Source organism: Berghia stephanieae, chromosome 4, assembly GCF_034508935.2.
Source record: "Berghia stephanieae isolate SIO BIC M18660-M18661 chromosome 4, UCSD_Bste_1.3, whole genome shotgun sequence".
In the NCBI taxonomy this organism is placed as follows: Eukaryota; Metazoa; Mollusca; class Gastropoda; order Nudibranchia; family Aeolidiidae; genus Berghia; species Berghia stephanieae.
In genome coordinates, this window is record NC_088363.1 from 23,185,893 (window position 1) to 23,213,768 (window position 27,876).

Here is a 27,876-nt window from a genome sequence, read left to right on the forward strand (position 1 = left end):
GTTTACCAAAGTATCTAATATCGCAAGTTTTATCGAGCATCAATACCAGGTTTTAATTATAACGAGTGAGATTTAAAACAAAACGTAATTATAAAATGCACAAATTTTTAATCTGCAATAATATTGTGGCTAATTAATGTACTGACCTGGCTGCCCCGTCTGACGTACCACCCTCACTTGCTCTTACTGACTGGTCCGTTATCACATACCTCACACTACCACAAAGTGCACATGAAAATGAATACTTATTACATGTCCACAATAACTAACACGAATCTTCACGTCTCCATCAATTCTGCCGGTCTCCTCTCCTTGACGACACAATTCCATTCTCTGCTTCCGTTCATCTTTCGTGTCATCCAGAATCACACCGACCTCCTTCCGTTCATTTACTAACACAACAACAAAAATAACACCACAACCACAAATGTCCTATATCACAATCTCTTTAAAGCTAGAAATTTTAGGTGAATAATGAAGATTGGCAGTTAATGTTGTCAACATTGTTGACATTCATAGCTGCTTTATGAAAGAAAAACAAACAAAAAAACTTCCGCAAAGTCATACAATCCAGCTTGCTTTCATCACAATGATTAAATAAAAAAGGCCATATATATAGGTAAACAAACAAAAAATAAAAACGATTGCCCAAATAAAGGCAATAATAAATACCTAAGATCTGGAGAGAAAGAAAAGTCATAGCAGGGAGAAGAACCACAGACTCTGTAATGACGAGCGAATGTGCAACCCATTGAGCTAATGGGACCAATGGCAGTTGGATGTAAAATAATACAGTAGAACATGAAAGTAACGTACTCGGAAATAGCGAGAACTCGGAAATAGCGAGTAAAATCTAAATCCCTGTTTTTTTCTCTTATTTGAGTCAATAAAATTAGCATGCAAGTAGCGAGTATGAAAAAGAGGTCAACTCGGAAATAACGAGCATTTCCTGCCCCAGCCTAGGACTTCGAACGAAGTAAAGCCCTAGAAAGAGGAGCTACGAAGCGTTAGCTCTCCTCTTTCTAGGGTAAAGCAAAACAACAGACAAGGACGATTTAAATATTTTTAGCCTAGCTTCTTTTCTTTTCTTATTTTTCGTTACGAGTAATATTACATAGTTGCCTAGTCGAGAGTACATAGCAGTAGTAGGCGAAACAAATTTGGGTGGGGGTTGGGTGTGTGTGTTTGTGCGCGAGGTAAGCACTGGCAGCCAACATGTCAACATGCCTCACTTCGCAGCATCGGTCAGCGGGTCGCATTCGTTAAAGAACTACACGATCAGCGAGAGAGGGGAGCGTGGAACCATCATTTCAGTGGGTCAGTGATTGAGTGATGCGCTTGCTACCCCATCAAACATGCCTAGTGCAATACAAACACTCGCACACACACATACACGAAATCTTGATGGAAATGGAAGGGGTGGATCAACTTCAACTTCAACCTGTGGCCATCATTACGTAGTTAACGAAGGCCGTTCAACCCCGCCCTCACCCCACTTTATCCACACACAGTCATTTGCACGCACGCGCGGCACACACGCACAAACACACACACACACACTGTCTTTCCATATTTTTGTATGGCCGAGTGACCTTTCCTGGCAACTCGGGAATAGCGAGAACTCGGAAATAGCGAGTAATCAGGAGTGGACCCGTCGAACTCGCTATTTCCGAGTTCTACTGTATTTATTTTTAAAATCTCTGTGGGTAGTAGTAGTAGCGCTCATGTTAGTAGTAGGGAATCAGTGGATGATAGTGCTTCTGATTGGCTGATACATATATGGTGAAAATAGCCTACTATTTTCACCGTACAGTGAAAATAATCAGTCCCCCCCCCAAAAAAAATAGAGATGAAATAGTGAGTGGGCAATAAAAAAAAAAGGAAATACATACAATATAAAATGATGTAGAGAAATGGAGTGTGGGGAGAAAGAGAGAACAGTGGAGGGGGGGGGGGGAATAGAAATTGGAGGGGAAAGAGACAAGAAAATACAAAAAAATTAAGACGATTTTTTCCCATAGACAAAGATAGGGATATAGAGAGGGAGGGGGGGGGGGGGGAAGAAAAGAAAAAAGAGAGAGATAATCCATCGCTATTGCCAGACAGTGCCTGCCAGTTCCATAATCCATGTGGTTGGTAACTGGAAGTTCATCACTCATATGAATTCACAATTTTGCCAATTGTGTTGTAGACTAACGCATTTACTGCGTTTCAACTTTTGTTGACTCCATTATCATTATTATATAGGTATTGTGACTCGACTCCGAATAACTGTCTACAGAATATTGGGAAAAATATGATTAATCTTTTCAAATGATCGAGGTGGTTGGCAAGTCTGAAATTGTCAACTATTTACTATTAACTGCTGCGGACTGATTTTGTTGCACACAAGTTTTACATGAATTGTTCCTTATTATGACGATGTACAGTATATTTTCCTTTAAAACAAAGGAAATCCTACTTTAAAGTATTAAAAGGATCATATCAATTTTGTTTGAGTTCTCAGCAAAGTTCAGGTTGACAAATACCTGATGCTATCAGCCCAGCAAGGTAGAAAAAAAAATACTTTAACCAGTTTGAAGAGTGGATGAAAGAAAAGTCGATTGCCATGTGTCAGCATTTAAAACACAATATCAAAACTTTGTACAATATATAGTCCTGAACAGGAAGCCACTGAACCTCTTTTAGCAGAGGTGATGAATGATGTTTCTTGCTGCACTTAAGGACTAATATTGCAGCATTGTTTTGAATTCTTTGCAGACTGAGTATTCTCTCTCTGTAGTGGTTCAAAGTCACATCTGTATTTATGTAATTTCTAATTTTACCAATTCTATTAACTCTTTTTTTTACCTATCAATCCTGCCTGGATAATTTATTCAACAACGTGGTGATTGTGACGTAACTATGCGATGAGCGTCTTCCACCATTTCAACGATGATTCAATTCATTGTTGACAACTGTTGACACGTGAGCTGTCAGAACGACCAATCGTTGAAGGGTCAAGATTCTCAATAGCCAATCGTTCTTCAATCAAAAAACTTAAGAACTCACGAGAACAAAATTTTGAAATGTGGTGATGGACGGACCTATGAAATCGTTTCTGGGCGGAGTTTAGCCATGAGTGACCGTAGAAAACGAAAAGGTGACTGCAGATATCAAAGGGTCGGCTTATATCATCAAAGGATGTCTACAATATTGACATGGCCATATAGGGAACTCATTATCTACTCCCCCCAAAATAATCTGAACACGAGAGGGTTAAGTTAGAAATTCAGGCTCTTTACACACATTCTTTCACCGTACTCAGGAGGGGGGCAGCGTGGTTTAGCGGTACAGTCTTTGCTTCATACATGAAAGGTACTGAGTTTGATCACCCGCCCCTGCGCTGTGTTGCCTTGAGCAAGCCACCTCATCCTAGCTCAATTTGTGGTGCTGCACTGTGGCTGATGCCTGGGTTATTCCAGTCTTCCCTTGGAATAGACCCAAGAGACAAATTTCGCCTATGGGTTGAATAAAGGATGTTTTATTATTATTTTTAAAAATTTGATTGTCTCTGTCGGGATAAAATTGCAATATTGCCTAAAGGCGTCATGTCCCATTCTATGCGTTGCTGTTGGTCAGGGATCTCTTGTAAAGCGCTTTGACTTTGAGCATGTTTCGTGTTTATTGTGCTATATAAAAACTCCAGTTAAATCAAGAAGGACGAGGACGACAATCTTCCTGTTGTCCATTTCAAGTAGCAAATCATCCATTACCCATAAAAGTGCCATTTTGGTACTGTGTTGAGTAAGATGACAGTTTTCAAACACCAACTCCAATAATGACTTGAGAAAGAGTACTCGAGGATATATATGTTTAGGCACATATTCATATTCCTCTCCCATTTTCCTCCCATTAGTCTTCTCTCCAAATTCTGTCACACCTTACTTCTACAATTTAACAGTTGAAGTTTAACTTTTCGCTTTTTATCGTGTTTATTTGACAGTTGAAATTTTCATTGGCTAAACGGAGACTTACACCTTTGACAGGAATTATGGCAGAAAATCAAGTTGTAAGCGCATTTCCAATGCCTCCCATGCAATATGTGAATAATTACACCGATGAAAATATCAAGCGAGGCAAAGCTCCTGTACCCCCTCCTGCCATTCAGGTAAGTGAAAGTGAGCTATATAATTTTTATGCTCTAATTCACAATTTGATTGAACATTCACAAATGGGGCTCTTAATTAATTTGAGGTGATTGAATTCCATTTCTTTTTTTCTTTTCTTCCCTCATATGAACCAGAATACTCAGTCATGCTGTGGTTGACAACAAATATTAAATGATTTTAAAAAATTATAAATCACATTAATGCATGGCAGTGTTTACGGGGTCTAGATCACAACTTTTAGTTGGAGACGACATAATGCAGTCGCGTTGGTCAGCTTCAGTGATCTTTGAAAAAATTGTTAATGAATCACCATGAAACTTGTCAAATGTTGTTTGGATCGGTTCACATGAGAGTTCTTTCCCAATGGTATCACAGTCTTTTCTTTTAAATATTGACCAAAGCGAGTTTTAGTAGGTTTGCATGATTGATTAATGATGGGAGAGCTGCTTGCATCTGTTGTTCCATCAGTTCCTTGGTCAAGGCAAAGAATTGTCTCGAATGTCTGATGGTTTTTAGGCTGTCTTCAGAGTATTTCTTTTTGGCCCTGAAATTGACAGCTTTCGTTTCATTTCTAACTGTGATGTACAGTTTCTTATCCACTACATCTCTGGACTTGAGCCATTTTCTTTCTGCCCGCTTCCTGGTTAATCCAGTTAATTTTATTTCTCTATTATACTAGGGTGCTTGACGTTTCACCCTCACTGCTCTTGTTTTTAAGGGAGCATGCATGTCCACTATATCAACAATTGACTCGTGGAGACCATTTGCATCATTTTTATTTTTTACTTTATGGTCAAGGTCTTGTTTTAAAATGTTCATGTCTACATTCTTCATATTATGAGTTGTTATAATCTTTTTTACTTCACGCTTCATTGGAAATAAAACATAAAACACAATTAAATGATGGTCTGAGGTTAATTTATCAATATTCAAGACAGGTGAAGAGAAAGAATGTTCAATGTCTGTAATGGCATAATCTATTGTGTGGCGATGGTTGTTTGTAGGACCGCTTACAAGTTGGATAAAGTTGTTTGTATAAATAAGCTCCCGAAATACTTTGGATTTGTTTTTGTTTCCGAAATAATCAATGTTAAAATCACCCATAAAAATATTAAGCTTTTTGTTTATGGATTGAATAGACATAAATTTGCCGAACTCTGATAAAAAATCAATTGTTGATATCTTGTTTTGTTGGCTTAGTGGTTGATAGTAAATACAGGAAACGACTTTTAAAAATTATTTTCATGAATGGCAAATCCAGCGTACTCAAAGCTTCTAAAATCATCATAGTGGAATGATATCTTATCAAAGAGTGACAAGTTGTAAATGATTGCAATTCCACCACCTTTCCTACCAATGCGTGGAAATGATTTAGCACTAAAGCCTTCGGGTCTAATTGCTTTCAGAACTGGGTCATCATATGAATGGTTAAGCCATGTTTCCAAGATGACAAAAATAGTAATTTTATGATCTTCAATTATGTCGATTATATCTTGATTTTTGTTACGGCACGATCTAACATTTTGATAATGCGATTGTTATACTTGTATGAGCACTACCTTCAGGTAGTTGTTGTTGTTCGAAATGGTGCGGTTGCTGCGATTTGTTGTCACGGTGGTTGTTCATTTCATACTGTCTGTCACGGACAGTGTTGACATTTGTCAAAGTACGATGAGGAATATTTATTGAAGTGATTAGATTGGACGGGGGACGAGTGTTTATTAATTTAAGTGAGGATTGAGGTTGTAGGGGTAGCGGGCATGGGGTTGGCCGGTGACCAATGACTCTGGTGATAGGGCATTGTTTTTGTCTACCCCCTCTGAGTCTGTTCATAAAATTAGTATTATAAATAGAGCTATGTTCACGTAGTTGTTAAAATATGTAAAATAAAGTTTCCAATATGGCTGTAAACAAATAGCGGTTTAAAACTATGTTCGACTTTGGAAAATCCATACTTTAATTTGAAAATTTTAAAGAAATCCTCTGCTAGAAATTGTTAATATGAATATCAATAAAACCACAAGAATATCACAATTTAGATGGTATTAAAATCCAGGCATGATGCTACATAAAAATCACGTAAATGTAAGATCAACATAAACAAGGCTTGCCAGTGTTTAATAGTTTTGGTTGATGCAGATTTTAAATCTTGACAATCAGATTATTTTCCAAAATTATACAGATTTCTTGATTGTTGCTTGTTCAAGTCTGCAATTCTGATTTGGTGTTAATATTCTACAAAAATTAAAGTTATTTGTGGTGATATCCAATGGCATTGGCTGGTAAACGGATATCTTAGGTCTCATTTACTTACATCAGATTATTAGATCTTTTTAATCCTTTATAGGTCAAAGTAAATACCAAGCTGCTAGGCACTGTAGATTGTAAAAACGATTATAGAAAAGTGAATATAACAGCTTCAAAAGATAAAAAAATAAGATTTTAATTTCCAGTAGTACAGTAGTTGTATAACATTGATTTAGCTTATGAATTGCTTTATTCCTCAGGACAACTACTCAATGTTTGGAGCTCATTTTTCTGTTGATGATCAAATTGTCTTACCTTTGGAAGCTTCTGGTTGGCGAAGATTGTATCCATTAAATTATGATCATAAACGGGAGTTAAAAAAGTTAAATCATTCAATATTGGTGAGTTATTTTGTTTGTTATTTTTTTCATAAGACGCATTGCAAGCTTTGCTCAATGTTGTTATATTATTATGATAACAGGCACTTATCCACACAGAGGCCCCAAGCACTTTACAAAGGCACACATACACACAAAAAGTCACGTTAGAATATCATATAGAACTATTTAAGAATTTTGTCGAAATGTTATTAAGAAATAGAAATATCATGCATTCCATTCATAATCAAACAAGCTACTTGTATATAATGGACAATGGGTCACGTAAGCCCTGTGGGTTTTACAAGGAAATCATACAATTGTTTGCTAACAGACATTTTAATTGCACCTTTGTTTTAATGGCATGGAAAACTTGAGAATGTAGTAGTATTGCAGACTTTTGTGCAACATCACTGGCAGAAAAGTAAAGTTTCCAGTCTTCTAATAAAATCAAGTGATCTTGAGCAAGGTCATTCAAAGGATTAATTAGTAATAATAGAAGATGACATTTGTATGGCGCATGTTAAAAATTATGTAATGCTCAATGTGTTTTACATTGTTATTTTAAAATATTTTTTAATGCATTTCTTGTATCACAACCTACACACACACACACACTCTCACTCAAACACATAATTGAATATTTACACATATTAAAATTAGGCAGTTGTGAATTGATGACAATGATCTCAAAGCTTTGTGTTCCATTCATATTTATAGTTATATACATATATAATATGTACTTAAATAACTTGAAAGCGACTTTTATCATGCTCTTTGCTCTTATAATTTGGATTGATTAGAAATTATCAGATAAATTATATCATTCATTTTGCAAAACAAATCAGCAATCATAGAAGTGGAGTAAGTATAAGAAAACTTCAGTGATAATAATCTTCCGCGGTTTTCCTGGATTTTGGTATTTTCTCAGAACTTTTCCGCTGAATTTGCCGTGTCAAGCATTTTCATCTGATAAAAGCTCAGGTCATGTGGTGGATCCTTGAAAAAATCACCATCATGTCCTGTCGTATTTTGACACCTGTGCTCAGTTGCATGAATGTTGGTGTCACTCCCATTTTTATGGCATCATTCTAGACAACAGGCGCCAGATGTCAAAAGTTAGACAAGGCAATTGATGGTCGAAGGGGAAGGGGGTAAATGAGTCTCGATTTTATTTGTAGGTGGGTCAATAGTGGTAGTATAGTTATAGGTCCGTTTAAAAAGATAATTACTTTAACTCTCTCTCTCTCTCTCTCTCTCTCTCTCTCTCTCTCTCTCTCTCTCTCTCTCTCTCTCTCTCTCTCTCTCTCTCTCTCTCTCTCTCTCTCTCTCTCTCTCTCTCTCTCTCTCTCTCTTTCTCTTTCTCTTTCTCTTTGTTTCTCTTTTATTTTCTCTCCCTTTTTCATATAGATATCTCTCTCAATCATTTTTCTATCAATCTTCATGTTAACTTTATTAATGTCATCTGGTTATAGAGATATGATATTAATCTGTTAAAATTATTAGGGTTGCTCAACTTAGTTTACTCTTTTTACCATTGTTTTTACAATGTTTTACAATTTAAATTTATTAAAGATACTTGAGTCTTACTTGTGAGTTCCGTTATCTCTGGGCTACAGTTACAAAGATAAAACAAGTAAAAACAAAGACTTTCAGCCTTTTGACCAAAAGTTAATTCTAAATCTCTTGTATTAAAAAAAATAAATCGTGTTATGGACAATTCGTTAAAATTTGTTACATAAAGTAAGTTATGTACACTAGAAGTAGGAATTTAAATATGAAACAATTGTATTTTATATTTTGATTTTGTTTGAGTTTGACTGGTGGACCAATACAATTTCCTCCTTTTTTTTTTTTTTACAAATTGACATTATCATCACTAAAACTTATTATGGTACTTACATCCACAAGGGGATCTCATCTAAAAGTTTTGTTTTCCTTAGTTCATTTATTAGTGCCCAAACCATCATTCCCTCCACAGAACTGCCAACCTACTGCAAAAAATTGGGAATTGTACGCATTTTCAGCGATTGTACGCTTGTACGCATTTCCCCCAAGATTGTGCACGGAGTCACTTCAATTTTCTTTAGTTGTAGTACCCATGACATGTAAATATTTGTATATATAGCTCTTCATTGGATGTTGTGTTACGCCGTTATTCATATTATTACTAGCCTATTGAGAAACCTTGGTGACCAAGTGGATATTCATATATTTTTTGACCAATTATGATCTTCATGCTGGGAGGTAGAATTCTGAAGGGATTGGATTATAGTCTTGGGAACATCATTGTTGCTGCAATTGAGCTTGTGCGGTGTGACTTTATCTAAGTATACCTTCCTCTTACTATCACTATGGTTAGTTTCCGTCGATTTCAGGATTGTACCCATTTTTATGAAATCTCCCCCATTTTGAGGTCCCATTGTACACATTCTTATCAGATGGGGTTGGCAGCTCTGCCTCCAAAGATTTTTGCTATTTGAATGCATGCTGGATGATGTGGTTTATCATCCTTCCCTTTCGGACCATCAGAGAAGAGCAGGAGTATTCTCCCAAACTTATTGAGGCCAGTTATCATTACCGTTTGTACCGGACAACACTGCAGGGTTGTGTATCTGCATCATCTCGCGCTTATTTCAGCTTTAAGATAACATAAAACTGTTTTTCTTTGGACACATTGAATCATTTTAATGACACATAGGCAACTCCTTATATATTAACCCTGTAGCTTTAAAAAAAAAAAGTTGTGAATGTCAAATATATCCATTTTTAACTTTCCTATCTTTGATATACAGGTGAATTTTCTTGACCTACTGGATGTTCTCATCCGGGCTCCTGAATCTCCAAAACGAGGGGAAAAGCTTGATGACATCAATCTGTTGTTTATCAACATGCATCATCTTGTCAATGAGTTCCGGCCTCATCAAGCTAGAGAAACTTTGCGTGTTATGCTTGAGATTCAACGAAAGGAAAGAGGACAAGTTTCGCAGAAGTTTCAAGAACATTTTAACAAGGTAAAATCCGTTATTTGTGATTTTTGGTTTGAAAGTTGTCTGAGTCACAATAATAGTATTACGCAACAGTCATAAGACTAGTGACTTTCTCTGAAATTTTCTTTGAGATAAATTTGTGAGGAATTTGTGTTCTGATTAGAAACGTGACTGGCGGGTGGTTGGATGGGAGCATCACCCTTGAATCATATACCTATGATGTTCACATGGGTGTACGATCCGATAGTGATGTCGTTTCTTCTTCTCTTTACTAGCCTATTCTGCTTCTTTGGTTTGTGATTGTATTTTTGACAGGGGATTTTTTTTTTTCTGTAAATCTTCTGCCTGTTTGTTCTTGGTTATTTATAATTTAGCTTATGGTATCTTTAGGTTATGATTTTGATTTACATTTGTACTATTTTTGTTAGATTGCTTGTTTTTTTTTGTTTCAGCGGTCTCTCATATAACCTCAATTGTGTTGGAAGAGACCTAAAGCAACAAACAAACAAAAAAAAAGAAACGTGACTGAAAATAATATTAGCATGTTTATTTAAAAAAACCTTTTTAAAAGTCCCTTGAATCAAACAGCTTTGTTCTGGTGTATGTTATTGTTGACATCAGAGAGTTGCAAGAAAGTACAAATTGTGAGAAATTAATGTTTGAACTTAATGGTATGAATTGGTGCAATATATAACACTATATTATGTATTACTTGTTTTTGTTTTATTTTTTAATCTTATAAAGGTGATGGATTTAATCCAGACTGCCCTCACAAATATTCCTGACAACGTGAGCTTGGACAGCAAAGTGTGTGCAGAGAGTGACATTCTCAGCTACATGGCAGAGAATAAAAATGAAACTTCCGACATGGATGTTTGCGACAGCCTTGACAAGATGATGTGCAAAATCGTGGATGACATGACGTAGTTTTTGAAAATATATACTTGCTGAAATGTCTTATACACTGATCAGTCACATCTTGTGACTTCTTAAGGGACCTCTTGTGCCTTGATCGTAGGTACAAGTACAGATCTGCCTCTTATATAGTTTTAATTGAAATTTGTAGATCTAAAAAAAATCAATTAGGCCAAATTCAGATTTTTTCTCCAAGTTTTTAGATGCACACACACAAAAAAATTTTTAAAAATTATATATATATATATATACAAATGTTTTGTCAAAAATTGATTTTTGACCAAAATGAAATGCACTTCATCAATTCTGTTGCATTTGAAAGCGACAGATCATGAAAATAAGGGAGATAATTATATATTTTAGTTTGATACAGGTTTAGGTTATATTTTCTTTCTTTTAATTTGGATTTTTTTTTTTCAAACAATTGTACAGATTTTTGTTTAGTGCCCGTGGCAGGTCTGTAACTGTTGTGAAATCATGCTTGCCAGCTTAAATTATGAGCAGATTCTGAACATTTTTCACAAGTAATTGACACAAGTGAGTTGAAAATGCATGGTAGGTAAGGTATATTACAGTGCAATTCCAATCATTGCCGTGTCAAAACAATGTAAGAAATGCTCACAAATAGGAAGACCACCTGGTCTGGCTGATACGCAAATACTGAAGGTGTTATGGTCTTGATCCATGAGGTGGAAAGTTTGCTAATACACTATGAGCAAAGCCTGTGGTGAAAGGAATAGCTACATAGTGTAAATTTTGTTTTCTTCTTTATTTTAGATATTTATCATCAAACTTAATTTCTCTTGCATTGTTGGCATTATGGGTTGTTGATGCAGAAAACGAAGATCATTGGCATATTGTAGCAATTCTTCAAAGTTTAAGGGTGCAAATAGCTAGATATGCTGAACTATGACAAGTGCATGCTACCCTTTGTCTAAAATTCTGACCTGTCACATAGCTTTTTGTTTGATCTAAATTCGTGTCATACATCCATCCATTCACTGCCGTTTTGCCCATCATTATACACTGTATGAGCCACTGGCTTCCATCTCTTATTGTGAGTGTGTGGGGTTAGATTTATGTGTGTGAGAGAATGTGTGTTTTTCTCTCCATATGTGTGTCTATGTTCTCGCGGGTATTTGTGTATAATTGTGTGCGCATACTGTTGTTTGATTGAACTGTATACTTTTTTTTTTAGCTGATTACGATATATTTTATATTATGGTTTGGTTGAGTAAGAGGATGATGAATGTCAGAAGTGTTGCTGTAAATGACTGAATCATGAATATTATATTGTTTTTCAAATAAAATCAAAGTAATATATTGATAGTATTTGTTGTTTACTGTTGAATCTTTTCACACAGCCTTTACTCCAACTATACTATAATTTACAAGTATCTCATCTTCCTTTATGTTGACACTTTTTTGACACTCAAGTGTTGTACGCGCTTTAAATATCCAAAACCGAAAAAAAAGCTACCTTTATTCCAAACTGCCCTCATGTTATTTGTCTCTGTCATAACAACCTCCCCTCTTTGTTGAGAAATCCCACTCTTATTGTCTCTCCCTCTTTAGCACCCCGAAGGACTGTCTCTGGGTGGGGTTTTTTGATCTCCCATGGTGGGCAGGCGGTCACTTGTTGTGTCTTCTTCCATCCCCCTATATCTGTTTTCTGAGTTGCTTTCTGTCTTTGTTTTGGGATGGGATTACCTGGTTTTGTTGTGGCCTTTGGCTGACAGTAAAACAGTCAATTTATCGTTTTGTTTTGGGAGGTGATATTCATCCCCCCCCCCCCCCCCCCCCCCCCACTCCCTTCTCCTTTTTATCTCTGTTATATACTAATCGTTATATTTTTATTTTGAACATTAAAGTGTGTTCCAGTCATTGGGGTCCTGCGCTGGTGTCTTGATGAGACTTTTACTCAAAACTAAGCACAAAGCTTATCGACATCTGTACCATATTTGAACCAATTGCCATTTATCTTACTTTTTCTTGGATGCTTTCAATTGTAATTCTGGACTACTTTATTTTTTTTTTTTTCTTGATCCCATTTTCTTCCTTTGTACGGGCGCTGATATGACCTAAATGTGTTGCAAGCGCCGTAATAAAACAATAAAAACAAGGACTCGTTGTTCCTCATGGTGGACAGGTATGTCACCCTTGCTGTATCTTTTATCCCTCTATTTCTAATAATTTACTTTTCTATGTTACTTTCTGTCTCTGTCATTGGATGAATTACTTTGTTTCGTCCTTACCTTAGCTGAGAGGGAAACAGTTTATTATATATTATTTGTGATTGTGTTGGAAGATGGAAATTTGACTTTCAACATTGTCAATTATCTCTCCGTTATGGAAATCTCGAACAAGCTGGGATCGTGCCTCTGTGTTTTCTATATTACAAAGACAATGAAAAAGAATGTGAGGGAGGGGGGGGGGGGGGGGGGTAAACTTGAGTTGTTTCGGTGAGGTCCTATGATAATGAAGTGCGTCTGTTTTTCATTCAATAACAAGTGAAAAAATGCTCCCCTTTACGTGTACTAGTAAGAAGATAACGCCAGCACGTCCCATTGTTGATTAGAGAACGGCGGTGTGCGTCCCTGAGACAATCCGGTGAATCAGGTGCATGGTGAAAATTTTTGTTTTGCGTTGTTTTTTTTTTTACATTTTTTTTTTTGAAAGCCCAATGTCTCCTGTGCATTTTAATCTTTATTTGAAGCAAATCGGGTGATTTTTCATGAAGTTATCGTCATATGCATGGGCTAGGGTCTGAAACCCTAATTTTGAGAAAATGGCTTCCAAAGTTGACATGAGTTGATATTAAGTGTGTATAATAATTATCTTCATTAAAAAAAAAAAAACAACATAGGAATAGGAGTAGAATTCAATTAAAATATTTCATCAATATGTAGATAAATGTTTGATTTAACGATTTTTGATGAAAACTCATTTTCCATAAAAATTGACCTCTTGACTAAAATTGTGTTTGAGCGGTAGCAACCTCTTATGGTTTTCACACTACTATGTTATGACGATCGACCCAATCAGCAAAGTCCGGTCCGCATTCGTGCACAGTCGCAAACCCGCCGGGTAGCATCGTCACAACACACCGTTCGACTAGATGCTCTGCCGTCTCAGGTTCTTGCCCACAGCGAGTACATGTTGGACAGGTAGTAAGACCCCACCGATGAAGCGCACTGGCCGTGAGGCAGCTCCTCGACCGAAGCCGATTCGCAGTCACCCAGTGTCTCCTCTTACTGGTATCAAAGCCTGGCAACTTCTCACCAAGCTTAGAAGAGGTAACCTCCCCGCCCCCACGAGGGATTGAATTCGTCCAAACCGACTTCCATCTCGTATGTGCAGCTCTAGACGTAGTCAGGGATTCTGCGTAACAAGGGTTGCCGGGACTTATTTCGGCTCGAAACGGGGGCGCCGTCCATTATGCGCATCAGAGGGGTATCCCCATTCCCTCTCATTGTTTCCCGTAATCGTCGCCCTCCGGACATACTCCGCGGTGGAATAGCGGTTTGAGCGGTGATCGAATCTTCGCGAAAAAAAAACAACAAAACAATCAAACGATCGGGTATCGATGTGAGACGAAAATTGTTTAAATAGATGGATGGATAGATAGATTGAGAGAGAATAGAGGGGGGGGGGGGGAATTGAGAGAGAGAGAGAGAGAGAGAGAGAGAGAGAGAGAGAGAGAGAGAGAGAGAGAGAGAGAACAGCCTGGTGATAGCTGGGTCTATAATATCTAAATGGGTAAATAAGTGGACGAGTAGATACAATAAGTTAATAAGAGATGAAAACGATAGATAGCTAGTAGAAAGATATTTGAATAAGTAGAAAACCACTATCAAGTTGGAGATTGATTGATAGATAGAAAGGTTGAGTTGTATTTTTAGTGATATGAACAGTAGTAGTAGTAGTAGTATGTCGTAGTAGTAGTAGTAGTAGTAGTAGTAGTAGTAGTAGTGTTGTTGAGTGCTAGTGGTAGTAGTAGTTGTTGTTGAGTGGTAGTAGTAGTAGTAGTAGTAGTAGTAGTAGTAGTAGTAGTAGTAGTAGTAGTAATTGTAGTAGTAACAGTAATTGTAGTAGTGGTGGTGGTGGTAGTAGATGAAGCAGTAGTAAGAGCAGTAGTAGTTTTTAGTAAGAGTGACGTCGACATCTGTAACGCTCAAAGATAGTATTAACTAAGAGGTTGTGAGGCAGAGGGATACGATGTTGATGTTAGTGGTGATCAACCCTAGTGTTGAATCCGCGTGGAGTCAGTGTTCCCAGCGACTTGATCAGGTGAGTTTCCCTACCTCGGCGGGAGGAAGTGTCTGAATGGCAAAAACTGAACACACATCCCCGCGCACACTGTACATCGCAGTGGTCAGGCAGATGGAAGTGTCTGGCCACTGCTGTGTCTGCACAGCTCGATACATCACGCAAGTGCTGCACAAATCTGTCACCCAGCCTCTTTCCGGTCTCGCCAACGTGAGCAATCCCACACAGGGAACACGTAATTGGATAGACTAGATTACGGTCAGTGCATGCAAACGGCTGCCTGATGTCCCAAATCTTGTCTGAGAAGCTGACTCTGTCGTACTCCCACAAGTCTTGCATCGAGGTCGCATGCATTATCTGGGCCAATGATTGGGTATGAGCTCCAGGCAGCTTCTGACAAGGAGGTCCCTCAGGTTACGATCCCGGTGGTATGCTACCAACGGGGGTTCAGAGAAAACTGTGGGTGTCTTCGTCCGTCTGGAGGATCCCATAATTGTGTAATAGGATGTCCCGAACCTAATTTGCATGGGGGTGATGCGTGAGGTCTAAAATGGGACGCTGCGTCTCCTTCTTCCTGGCATTGCGAGACTACATCACTGCTTCTCTCGACACGAGGGTGACTTTCCGGGCAGCCTGGTGCAAATCCTTTCAGGATATTCCCGTGCCCTAAAGAAATCTATCATGCGATCACACTGAAGCTCAAATTCATCATCTTCCAGACAGAATCTCCGCAAGCGGAGTATCTGACTGAATGGGATGGTGTCTTTGCATTCCTCCAGATAAGATGACCGATAGAGCATATAGCTGTGACTGTCCGTTTCCTTGTAGTTTGTAGTGTACTGTGGTCCATACACCCTTGATTTCCAAAAAGTTCACTTTCGAGATTGAAATCTCATAAGTGTACTCTATGGACAAGTGGAAAGAGTCCATGGCGACGATGAGCTTTTTCAACTGGCTGTGGGTCAAAGACGTAATGCCGAAACAATCGTCAATGTACCTTTTGAACTACTCAGGGGCAAGTCCCATGTACTGACGGAAGAACGTTTCCTCAAGGTAGCCCATGAAGAGGTTCGCGTATGAGGGACATGTCTTTGTGTCCATCGCAACACCTGTGATCTGATGGAAGACGACATCGTTGAACTTAAATGTGTTGAGTGTGAGCAAAAGTTCGGTGAGCCACACAATGCTGTTGCTGGAGATGCCTGGTAAGGGATGGCGATCGATAAGTGCCTAATGGCACGCAGTTCCTATTGATGCGGTATGAATGTGTACAGTGCCTTCGCATCCATGGTGAAAATCAGCCATGGATGTTCATCCTGGAATCGAATTTCGTGAAGGACACCTAGAGTATGGTTAGTATCCTTGATATAAGATTGCAGGGTAGGGACTATACGTTGGAATACCGCATCGAGGAACTGCGATACTTTCTGCATTTTTTCATTTTTGGGTATTCCAAGGAATTTACCCAATGGAAACCGTACGGTGCTCTTATTGGCTAACCAACCAGCGGCATAGATGAGAAAAATATCCGCCATTTTGATGTTGGCTGGGAATCGCGTTACTATAGTAAACAAGCGCTGATCGGCCGTTCATGAAAACAAGTTGCTGCTCGCTCGTTTAACTCAAAATTATTCAAAACGATCTCTCTAAAATGATATAAATGTGACTTCTTAAGGTTTTCTTCACGGTCAAAACCACACAACATTCTATTAATGATTACGTCCGAGGCAAAAAGGAATATTGACAGGTCGACCGAGAGTTGAACTCGTGAGACGACAAACATCAATGCGAAGTGTAGCGAGAGTCAAGCTATTGTTTGTCTTGTCCTATTCTATATAGAGAAAAGGATAAATAGTATAGCCTCGTGTGTGAGTGGTTGCGTGTCATAGTCTTGTTTTTAAATTGTTTCTGTTGTTTATGTGTGTAGTGATGACTCTCTCACACTCAATTTCAATGCCGAAAGAGGAATTCCCGCATACTAGAAAGGGGAATTGGGGTGGTATTTGGCATACATATTGTATAGTAGTTCTAAATAGATAACTGATTAGAATTATATTATGATATATAAACACAATGCCAAATACAATTCCGAAGTTTCCTTATTTCAAATGAAGTAAAGCTCCAAAACCTAATGGTAGTGATTGTAGTACTGAGTGTTAGTGAGGTGATGTGGTGTTGGTGGTGGTTGTAGTTGTAGTAGTAATAGTGATGATGATGTGGTGGTGGTGATGATTGTAGTTGTAGTAGTAGTGGTAGTGATGATGATGTGGTGGTGGTTGTAGTAGTAGTGGTAATGGTAATGATATGGTGATGGTGGTGGTTGTAGTAGTAGTGGTCGTGATGATGATGTGGTGGTGGTGTTTGTAGTAGTAGTGGTAATGATGCGGCTATATGGTCTAGTAGTATGACACTCGCTTCCGGATCGGAAGGTCCTGGGTTCGAGCCTCGCGCTCGGCGCATAGTTGAGTCCTTGGAAAAGGCTCTTTACTCACATTCTCTCACCGTACTCAGGTGTAAAATGAGTACCTGGCCGTTAACAGAGTTGTCTTTGTCCGAAAAATTGTAATATCGCCTAACAGGCGTCATGTCCCGTCCTACATGTTAAATGTTGACCAGGGACCCCTTGTAAAGCGCTTTGAGCACATTTAGTAGATATTGCACTATATAAAGCTCAATTTAAAAAAAAAAATATTTCAATGATGATGATATGGTGGTGGTGGTTGCAGTAGTAGTAGTGGTAGTGATGATAATGTGGTGGTGGTTGTAGTTGTAGTAGTAGTGATAGTGATGATGATGTGGTGGTGGTTGTAGTAGTAGTGGTAGTGATGATGATGTGGTTGTGGTGGTTGTAGTAGTAGTTGTAATGGTGATGATATGGTGGTAGTGTGGTTGCAGTAGTAGTGGTAGTGATGACGATGTGGTTGTGGTGGTTGTAGTAGTAGTGGTAATGGTAATGATATGGTGGTAGTGGTGGTTGTAGTAGTAGTGGTAATGGTAATGATATGGTGGTGGTTGTAGTAGTAGTGGTCGTGATGACGATGTGGTTGTGGTGGTTGTAGTAGTAGTGGTAGTGATGCTATTGTGGTGGTGGTTGTAGTAGTTGAGGTAGTGATGTGGTGGTGGTTGTAGTAGTAGTGGTGGTGGTGGTTGTGATAGTAGTGGTAATGATGATGATATGGTGGTGGTGGTTGCAGTAGTAGTGGTAGTGATGACGATGTGGTTGTGGTGATTGTAGTAGTGGTAGTGATGATGATGTGCTGGTGGTGGTGTAGTAGTAGTGGTAGTGATAATGATGTGGGGCTGGTGGTTGTAGTAGTAGTGTTAGTGATGATATTGTGGTGGTGGTTGTAGTAGTAGATGATGTGGTGGTTGGAAAACACATTACAGGTTATTATAATACATGATTACACACATTCTCTAACTTCATTTTTTGACAGCTTCGTTGTGCCATAAATATACGCAACAGTTCTGAAACATTTTATTGTGGATTTTGATATTGTTTGTTGTTTTTCTTGTGTCGTTATGTTGACATAGATACCGAATGAATGGTAATTACTACATTCTCAGCCAACAACAAAATGGCGCTGAATGCTTTCATTGGTGGACACTTTTTAGGCTTCGTACGTATTCTCATTCGTTTAATTCTATGGGGTATTCAGATGTCGATTGTGTCAATTTTTAGTGGCTGTCGATGTTTTGATTTGAGATCTCTGTTGTAATCTTTTTTTTTTTCTTTCTTCTCCTTCTTCTTCCTGCTTTTAAATGTGTATATTGTCTTCTTGTTTATGTACAAGTTGCATCAACAGGACAACATTCCTCCGCATTTTTTGACCGCATAATTTGTCGTTTCTTGCATAATTTGTGGCATGATTTCGTCTTTTTTTTTGTGTGGCATAATCTGGAGGGAAAATGCCATTTTCCTGGAGTACGTAAAGCTGATGATGTCGACGGTGGTGGTGGTGGCGGTGACAGTGGCCGCAGGGCACAACTACGATGTCATTATGTTGTTGTTGCTGTTGTTGTTGTTGATAATGATGATGATGTTATTCATGGCGATGATGATGATGAAAATAAAAAGAAGATTATAGATCATGATAATCAGATGGTAATAATAGAGCTTTTCATCTTGCATATTATTTATGTAAGTTGAATCATGAGGAACTCCTCTTACAATAAGATAGGTTGGGACCATGAACCTTATCATAAATCATATCCGGTTTCGTTTGTTGCTGCTGAGAAATACAAGATGTAAGAATAAGAATATGCCACAATATTTTAAAACATTTATGTTTTATTGTTGAATATATTCACATCATTTCAACACGCTTCATTTTTATCCACAGGTCTAAGGTTACCTTCAAGATCACATTGACGTCAGACTCAAAATTGCCTTATAAAGTGTAAGTCACCACTCACACACATCACAATTCAATCACAATGCCAATGCAACGCAACCAACGTTATCATTATCAATCAATCAGTGATTATCAGTTAAGATATCATTTGGGAGGCCTTCCGAAAGCTCCTACATCCCCAGTATTCTTGTTTTTTTTAAAAATAATGTTCTAGTAGGGGGTTTGGGAGGGGGGGGGGGAACTCTTTTTTAAAAAAAAAATTAAAGTTTCAAGTCTCCCCTCTACCCTCTACTAGAACTAGAACATTATTAAAAAAAGTTTCCCCCCTCCTAAACCCCCCCCCCCACTAGAACAAGAATACTGGGGATGTAGAAGCTTTCAGAAGGCCTCCCTTTCATTTACTTCATTTACAATTTAATGTAGACGTCTAGGCACTTGCAAGAAGAAGCCCTCTCGAGTTGAAAAAGCGGCGAGGATATCTGTTTCCGTTTTTGAGCGGAAAAATATAGTAGTGTTTTTAAAATCTTCGTTCTCAGTGAAATGAAATGGCAACTTATTATAAATCATTCATTGGAAAGGGCATAAAATTCTACAAACAGCCATGCCAATATTATTATATAATATTATCTTCCGATTTTGAGAAATATTTGTGTAAAGAGAGTTTATGTGTTTAAACGCTTATAACTTTTAAATCGGAGATGGTCCTTCTTAATAAAAAATCACTCTTCTGAGAAATATATTAAAGTTAAAGTAGCTTCTCTAAAAATTTCAGAGCGAAATATGGCCGCACCCAAAAGTTAGAGCTTGCCAAAAAACGGTATTTGTCTTCCATTGTTTACATTCATAACAGAAAGTTCCCATTTTCTTCCTACTGGTTCACTTCCTGTCGTCTGCTGTGTATCTTTTTTATTTTTTTATTTGAGAGATCACTTTGTCAATCCTATATACCATTAATATAGGTTATTTTTGTTTTAAACTATTCAAGTAATTTGCATTTTCATGTACTTGAATTAATTTTATAATTTACAATTCTTTTCCTTTTGTTTTCGATGATTTTCATTATTCTGATTTTGACGTTTATCATACTACTTTGATGGACGAACTGTCCAAGATAGGGGGGGGGGGGGGGGGAGGGTGGAAGTTCGTTCTGCAGGATATCTTGACCTTTTTTTTTTAGACAAATTATTTCCGGTATTAACAATGGTTTGCATGTTGATATAACTGTCTTGTGGTGAAATTATTGTTGATATAAGTGAGCAATATTTACTGTTATATAGTGTGTCAATATATCCGCTCTGCACTGTATTTTGGTCAGTTTCAGGCAAAAGGTACACAAAGGCTACACACAACGCAGCTTGCTCTGATCTCTCTCTCTCTCTCTCTCTCTCTCTTTCTCTCTCTCTCTCTCTCTCTCTCTCTCTATCTATCTATCTATCTATCTATCTATCTATCCAGCTATCTATCTAGCTATCTATCTCTCTTTTAGTGGCCAGTGTGTGGGCCCTAAGTCTCAGTTTAATTCATCGAAACTGTGAAACTGTTCTTGGATGCCGTGAACAATTTACTAAGATAATGAAAGACATGATTTGGGAATTCTGTCCATGCTTGTTGAACCCGTGAATTTGTCAAATGCATCTTCGACAAATATGTGTTGCACTGTAAATGAGTAGATGTCACAATGTTTCCAATATTTGCATTTCAGGTTATCGGTTCCGGAAGCAGCTCCCTTCACAGCTGTGCTCAAGTTTGCTGCAGAAGAGGTATGAAAATAATAATAGAAAACTGACTTGTTGGGTTCTGCCCTTCAATGTAACATTTTGAAGGTTTAATATTAAAATAATCAATACATCCATGTCATCTTGAGAACTCTACAGGTTAGGGGAAAATGGCTTGACTTGATGAACTAACTAAAAAATGGAATTGCTACAAGGACAAGTCTGTCCCGTCTGCAGTGCCATTCAAATCAGATAAAGGAGGGTTTGTTTGGACTTCAGATTCATCAACATTCTCCTTTCCACTTATTTTTGATTTGAAATGCCCACCATGGTGACTCTAAAGAGATCACCTATTTTATCTTTACTCTCAATATTATTGTTAATTTTTATGGTAACGATATTGATTTCATGTTAAAATCTAAGCAAAACAACAAAAAACCCCAACAAACTTGTGGATAGTATCTTTAGCTAACTGCGGTAAAATACTTTCAAATTTTATCTTTCTCTCTCTTTTTTTTTCATGCAAATGTTTTAAGATAGAAGTATTATTTCAAAAGTAGTCTCATGATAAATTTATTCTGTTAAGGTGAAATGGAAAACAGCTTAAGTGTATTAGGGAAAAGACTTTTCAAATAATCAAATGCCATGGGGGTGGGGGTCCTTTTTATCCCTCCAGGGATTTTCAACCTGTGACGTTTAAGATTAAATGTTTATTACAATTACAATATCAAGGGAAGTCAAGAGTCGTCTTTGTATTGACCATAACAAGACATATCTAGTGTATTAATGAGCGGACTGTCCTGACCATGGGGTTATCAAAGACAGCAGCAAAAAGATAAAACTTATATTACTGTCCACTCCGGATAATAGCAACTCGGTTTATCGCAACTTTCTGTTAATTGCAACATTTCCCAAGAAAAGGAATTAATTGTATATAAAAGTCATTGTTTAATTGCAACAAGCTTCGATTAATCGCACCAAATTTTCGACCTCAAAAAGGGGCAAATTCAAGAAATCAAACAAACAAAATCTTATGATTAATTTTTTTATCAATGCTGAAATCATGATAGTTAAAGAATAGAGAATTGGTGGGGTTTAATGCTACAGTAATGTTTCACCATCCTAATAGAGACAAAAGAGGGCGGGGCTTTGCGGTATGGGTTTGTGAGGAATATGACCATTAGATAGGAGGCGAAGGGCTGGGCGTAGTCTAGACAACAGGTAGACAATGACAGTTGTAAAAAGAGACTGAATGGTATCCTTTGTTTTGGGATTGACAACTGTGCATTGTGACCAATGGGTTTGGTGAGAACTTATTATCTCTAATCATGGCTAATCTCTTTGATTCTTACAAATATTGAGAACAAAAGAATGCAAGTTAATCCAAACCGAATATGTCAGTTTGCATCAAAACGGATTTTGCTTTCCAAAATCTTTACAGGACTGCCATATGGTTTTTGTTTCAATCAAATTGCTCAGTCTGTGATGGACTAAGAACAATGTTTACAACAACTAGTTTGATTTTACCATATATATGTGTAAAATGTTGCAATAGTGGACAGGAAACTCAACTTCGGTTAATTGCAACTTCAGTTAATCGCAACATTTTTGCTGATCCCAAGGTGTTGCGATTATCCGGAGTGGACTGTATTGACCCTGGTTTGTTATCTGATGTTTATGGGGTTGTTTTCATGGTTATTTTGTCATGAAAGAAATGTGAATGAATATTAGAAATTATGTAAGGTGAGAACATTCAAAGAAATAGTTATGAGGGGATGAACACGGTCCTTGCCTCGGTATTAATTAAAGCAAGGGATGATGACAGAGCTTTGTCTTATCAATCTTTCTTTGTCCTATACAGTTTAAAGTCCCTGTTGCTACAAGTGCTATCATAACAAATGACGGTATTGGGATCAATCCAGCTCAAAGTGCAGGTATTGTGTGAAGAATTTTTAGTATTTCACCCAAGCTGGTAACTTTTAAAGAAAAAAACAAAACATATTTATTCAGTGGTCTCCGTTTATAAGCACTCTTTGGGAATCAAGCAGAGCGTGCTATTAGCGGATTCAGATTTATTTTGGTTGTCTATGTTCTATCGTCATATTACAGTAAAAATAAGTTTTTCATTTAAGATTTAAAATGTATACATGTATAAAATGTCTGCACCAGGTTGCAGGCTTGGAACTGCCATTGGTCTATTAAAAAGTTATTCGATAGCTTTTATTTATTTTGATTTATTTTTTGGAGGGGTAAACCAAAAAAAAAGATCTTTTCTGCATACAAACATACACTTTGCTGATATCTTTTTTTTTTTCTACAAAGTTAGTTTCCATTCCTGATTGTGTAAAATAATTCACAATTATGCTTTATAAAAATAATAAAATGAGGATTGATCATCATAATATCAGCGTGCTTATATTCTGATATGGAATTCATCAACTGCTATTACAATGGTAGTGTTTTTTAAAAACAGAAAATGCAAAGGCATTATTAAAACAATCTGGCAATTCTTTCTTCAGTCTAAAGCAAACAACAGTTATGTTAATATAGTAGGCAGCTAGCATGTTCGGATTAAAATTAACTCTCCTGACCTCACATGAATGGAAAATCGAACAAATTTGTTTGATATTAAACTATGATGAACTTGTGAGAATTAGATATTTTGTTAAAGAACAGAATTGCACACCAATGAATTTACCATATGATGAGCTTATTAATATTGCATGTTCAGCTTTAAAAATAATATTCTTTGTTAGTTCATAGTGGCCAACTTGCCACTATAAAATTGCAATTGTTACAATTTGACCTTCTAATTAGTTTTAAATTCTCAAAAATTATCAAACCTTCAGCTTTCAGTGATGCCAAAGATTTGATGTATATAGTATAGACTATAGGGACAAAGATTTACACGAGGATATTGACATTTGTGTAGGTAGCAAAACATTGGACATCCTAAAATTAGAATCCTCCATTGATGGAAATGACTAAATTGTATTTTATTAGTGTGTCAGGGATTATTATGTGAAGGCATCTGACTATATAATTGGCAACTTGTGTAGGCAGCAAAACATTGGACATCCTAAAATTAGAATCCTCCATTGATGGAAATGACTAAATTGTATTTTATTAGTGTGTCAGGGATTATTATGTGAAGGCATGTGACCATATAATTGCCAACTTCCATCTAGTGCGGGGCGGTCCTTGGCAAGCTTAAGGACCACGGTCCTACGGTCCTTGGGAAATGAAGACCGCAAGGACCGGTCCTAGGACCGGTCCTTTTCGACATTGAACATTCCTGAGAGACTGTTGGAAATTCGAACCGGTTTGACCTTTGAGACCATGGGATCGTTCATTCTTGAACCGTTAAAGACCGCTACACGATGAAAACCGTGGTCTCCAGGAGTAAAACACACGGAGTAGTCACACTCATTTCAAATTGTAACCTAATTAGAGAAGAGGGGATGCCTTCTTTATTTGCTCACCGTACTTCATTGTTACTTCGATAATTTAATAAAATTTGAAATTTATCCCCATTAACGGAGATAATGGCATCGCCCAAGGCGTTGATCGAGTTGTTCGTGGCGTTGATACACACACGCAACTCCTACCCCCCCCCCCCCCCCCCCCCCCCCCCCACACACACACATTAGAGGGCAGCGAGCATTGAAGAGTAAGAGAGAGACGTGAAGTTATAATAAGAGGGGTGGATGAGGTAATAAGAGGGGTCGATGGTGACTTTTCGCCAGATCTAACAAACTCAGCTACCCATTCATTGCTGAGTAGACAGGGATTCAGAAAAAAATCGACTGCACCCGGGATCGATCTCTGGCCCTTTGCGTATAAAGAGAGTGCTCTATCAACTGAGCTATCGGGGTCCCCAAATATTCTATTGGACTTTTTTAAAATTCAGACGTTATAACTGGGTTTTTTGGAAGGAAGAAACTAATGAAACTCATATTATTTGATTAGTAAAAACACCAACGAAATTTTAATATTATTGTATTATTTTAAATGACAACACTGCGATAGAAAGGAGTGGTGACAAGAGATGGACAAAAGAAAACAAAAAATCGGATTTGCTACTTGCTAGGTTCGACACACACACACACAAACACACACATCTTTAGTAGTCACATACATTTCAAACAATAACCCATTAGAGAAGAGGGGTCATGCCTTCACCATAGATCATTGTCATTGCGATCATTATGGTGTAGTAAATTTTGAAATTTACCCCGTATAATGGAATCGTCCAAGGCGTGCGCCTCCTGTTCCCCCCATCTCACACACGAAAGGGCGGTTTGCGGAGTGGAGGTTGGTGGTCGTCTGCCTGTATGGTCGTCTGTGTCGTTTAGTGTATGGCAAAGGGGGGTGGGTGCGATTAATTAAGTGGGATGGGTGGTGATTGGTGGAAGATAGGCAACCGAAGCAACGAATCGCTGGGGCAGGGTTGCCAGTTTGGCATTTTAAATGCCAGATTCCAAAAATCTGGCATTTTTGAAAACCGTTTGGCATTAGAAAAATCATTTGGCATTTGGCATTTTCATTTGGCATTTTCTTTTCTTGTATATTATACTTCAAATGACACCTTTTCTTAATTATTTCTAAACGCGTAAAAACAAACATCTTCACATTTCTTTTTCATTCTTAAAATCCAACCGTGGTGTAGTGGTTTAGCACTCCACTTAGTAGTCAGTAGGTAAATAATTACCCCAACAGGAAATTTAGTATAATTAAAAAAAAAAAACAAAAAAAAAAAAAAAAAATAAAAGAAAAAGAAAAGAAAACACGCAAGCCACCAGGATATGATAGTAAATTGTCTATCAAAAGTGAGTAGTTTTCTTAGTAGGGTGGGGAGTCAACAGACTTTGGCATCTTTTTGAGTGTTTTGGCATTTTTTGAGTCTTCCCCTGGCATTTTGTTGAAAAATAATCTGGCAACCCTGCGCTGGGGAAGTAGTAGGCTATGGCGCGAGACTGTAGGACCGTGGTCCTTGCAAGGACCGCCCCGCACTAGTTGAAAGGTGATAAGAAGTGAGGACCGCCGCCGATCTTTCCCTATGGGACCGGTCTTCGATTCACAGCTAAAAGACCGTCGGACCGCGGTCTAGACCGGTCTTCAGCGCGGCACTACTTCCATCTAAAAAATGAGATGTTGAAACACGCTAACGTGGGGGGGGGGGGGGTTGTGTCTCGTTCCACTCAGTAAGATTTTTTACCAGAAAGGTTCGTGTTTTGGTCCTTGTTAAGGATGAAGAAAATTTTGATACTGCCATGACAAACTGGAGTATGAATGAAATATCTATAGCACTGAAAGCTTTGATCAGGAATTCCTTCAGCTTTCCCAATACAGCAGTGGTTTGCACTAAGCAAATTTGTTGAATCTCTTGAAGTTTCAAAGGCTTGCTCAACAGCAACACTTAACATGTAGTATGGGAAATGATGCCTGCTAGGCGATATTACATTCTTTTTCCGGACAGAGACAACGCTGTTAAAGGCAAGGCACTCATTTTATACCTGAGTACGGTGAGAGAATGTGAGTAAAGAGCCTTTTTCAAGGACTTAACTATGGGCAGAACAAGGCTCGAATCCAGGACCTTCCAATCCGAAAGCGAGTGTCATACCACTAGACCACATAGCCGCAAAATTGAGCCTTGCTTTTGTGTGATGTCTTTATTTTTTTCTTCTCCAGGTAATGTGTTCCTGAAGCATGGCTCTGAACTACGTTTGATACCAAGGGACAGAGTAGGGGGAATGACAATGTAGTGTGAGCATTCATTTTAGGGGTAGCTTAATTTATGTGAATGGGGGGGATTATGGTGCACTTTGAGAATATATATAAAATATACCACATTATTCTTAAATGTAGCCTTCAGGGTTTGTAAAGTTTGAAAATGTTGAGCATTTAACAAGTACATGCATCTAAAGGACTTGGCCGTTTTTTTTGGTGCAATACCATTCAATTTTCAGGCCTGTAAATTTTCAGACAACCCAATTGTTTTCTACCAGAGGGAACACCATAGACAAAGAAATTTAAAGACATTTTCTCCCGCCCGAAAAAACAAAAACGGAAACGCAAAACCGTGGGCCCAAACAGTTTCTTGCATTCTTCCACTTCACCATTACGACTGTCACAGGGATTCCCCTCTTCGCAATTATCACCTGTGACTGCCTCTCACCCTGATTCACCATGATTGTGTTGCCTCTTCCTCTTCGCATCAGTTGTCCAACCCACATTTGCCCTCTCAAAATTTTTATTAGATTATTTATTGTTGATACGGCTTATTAATAATAGGATGTTTTGCATTTCACATTGTCTGTTGAGGTAACCTGTGGTTATAAAAATAATTTAATTCTTTGACAATTTTGGAAACAATGATTTACAGGCCTGTACTTTACATGAATGTAAAATTTCGTTTTAAACAATCAATGCTCTCCCGTGCTGAAGTTATGTATTTTCATTGTTGCATTGCTGTCTCTTTTGCAGAATATGTATGCTTTTAGTAAGAGACAAACTGTGATGATTCTTGTTGGCCAATTTTATTTCATTAAAAAATATTTTATATTTAATTTCAATAATCACTCCCATAGATGCTGTGCGGTTGGCTAAGAAACTCACAACATTGCCATCCCGAAATATAACCACCAAAATACAAAACATGAGCAATCTTGAACGTTTATAATCTGGTTAATACAGTTTAGTGAGAAGTTACTCATAAACATGGATGGCAAAAAAAAAACAATAATAAAGACTGGATTGACATCAACTTCATTCTATCTATTGTACAAATAAGGCAAAACTATAACACTCTGCTTATACGCTACACATTCCTGAAAAATGGAATTTTTTCTATATAA

At 37.7% G+C, this 27,876-nt stretch overlaps 2 protein-coding genes across 3 annotated transcripts in view; both read left to right on the forward strand.

Moving 5' to 3' along the window:
- LOC144970260 (mediator of RNA polymerase II transcription subunit 7-like) overlaps positions 1-12,012 on the forward strand; it is a 13,079-nt gene extending 1,067 nt beyond the window's left edge. Inside the window, exons 2-5 of one of the 2 annotated variants that reach the window (XM_078909712.1) lie at positions 3,986-4,150; positions 6,659-6,799; positions 9,571-9,789; positions 10,510-12,012. In XM_078909712.1, the coding sequence (XP_078765838.1) occupies positions 4,034-4,150; positions 6,659-6,799; positions 9,571-9,789; positions 10,510-10,692 (660 nt within the window). In that variant the 5' untranslated portion in view covers positions 3,986-4,033 and the 3' untranslated portion in view covers positions 10,693-12,012. The remainder of the gene's footprint in view (positions 1-3,985; positions 4,151-6,658; positions 6,800-9,570; positions 9,790-10,509) is intronic. The other variant, XM_078909713.1, reaches the window with a different exon arrangement.
- A 7,127-nt stretch (positions 12,013-19,139) lies between these two features.
- Positions 19,140-27,768, forward strand: LOC144970262 (ubiquitin-fold modifier 1). The gene is made up of 5 exons (XM_078909715.1): positions 19,140-19,197; positions 19,293-19,349; positions 21,007-21,064; positions 22,881-22,953; positions 26,711-27,768. Coding segments are annotated over exons 1-5 (264 nt in total). The 5' UTR covers positions 19,140-19,195; the 3' UTR covers positions 26,785-27,768.
- Positions 27,769-27,876: the final 108 nt, after the last annotated feature.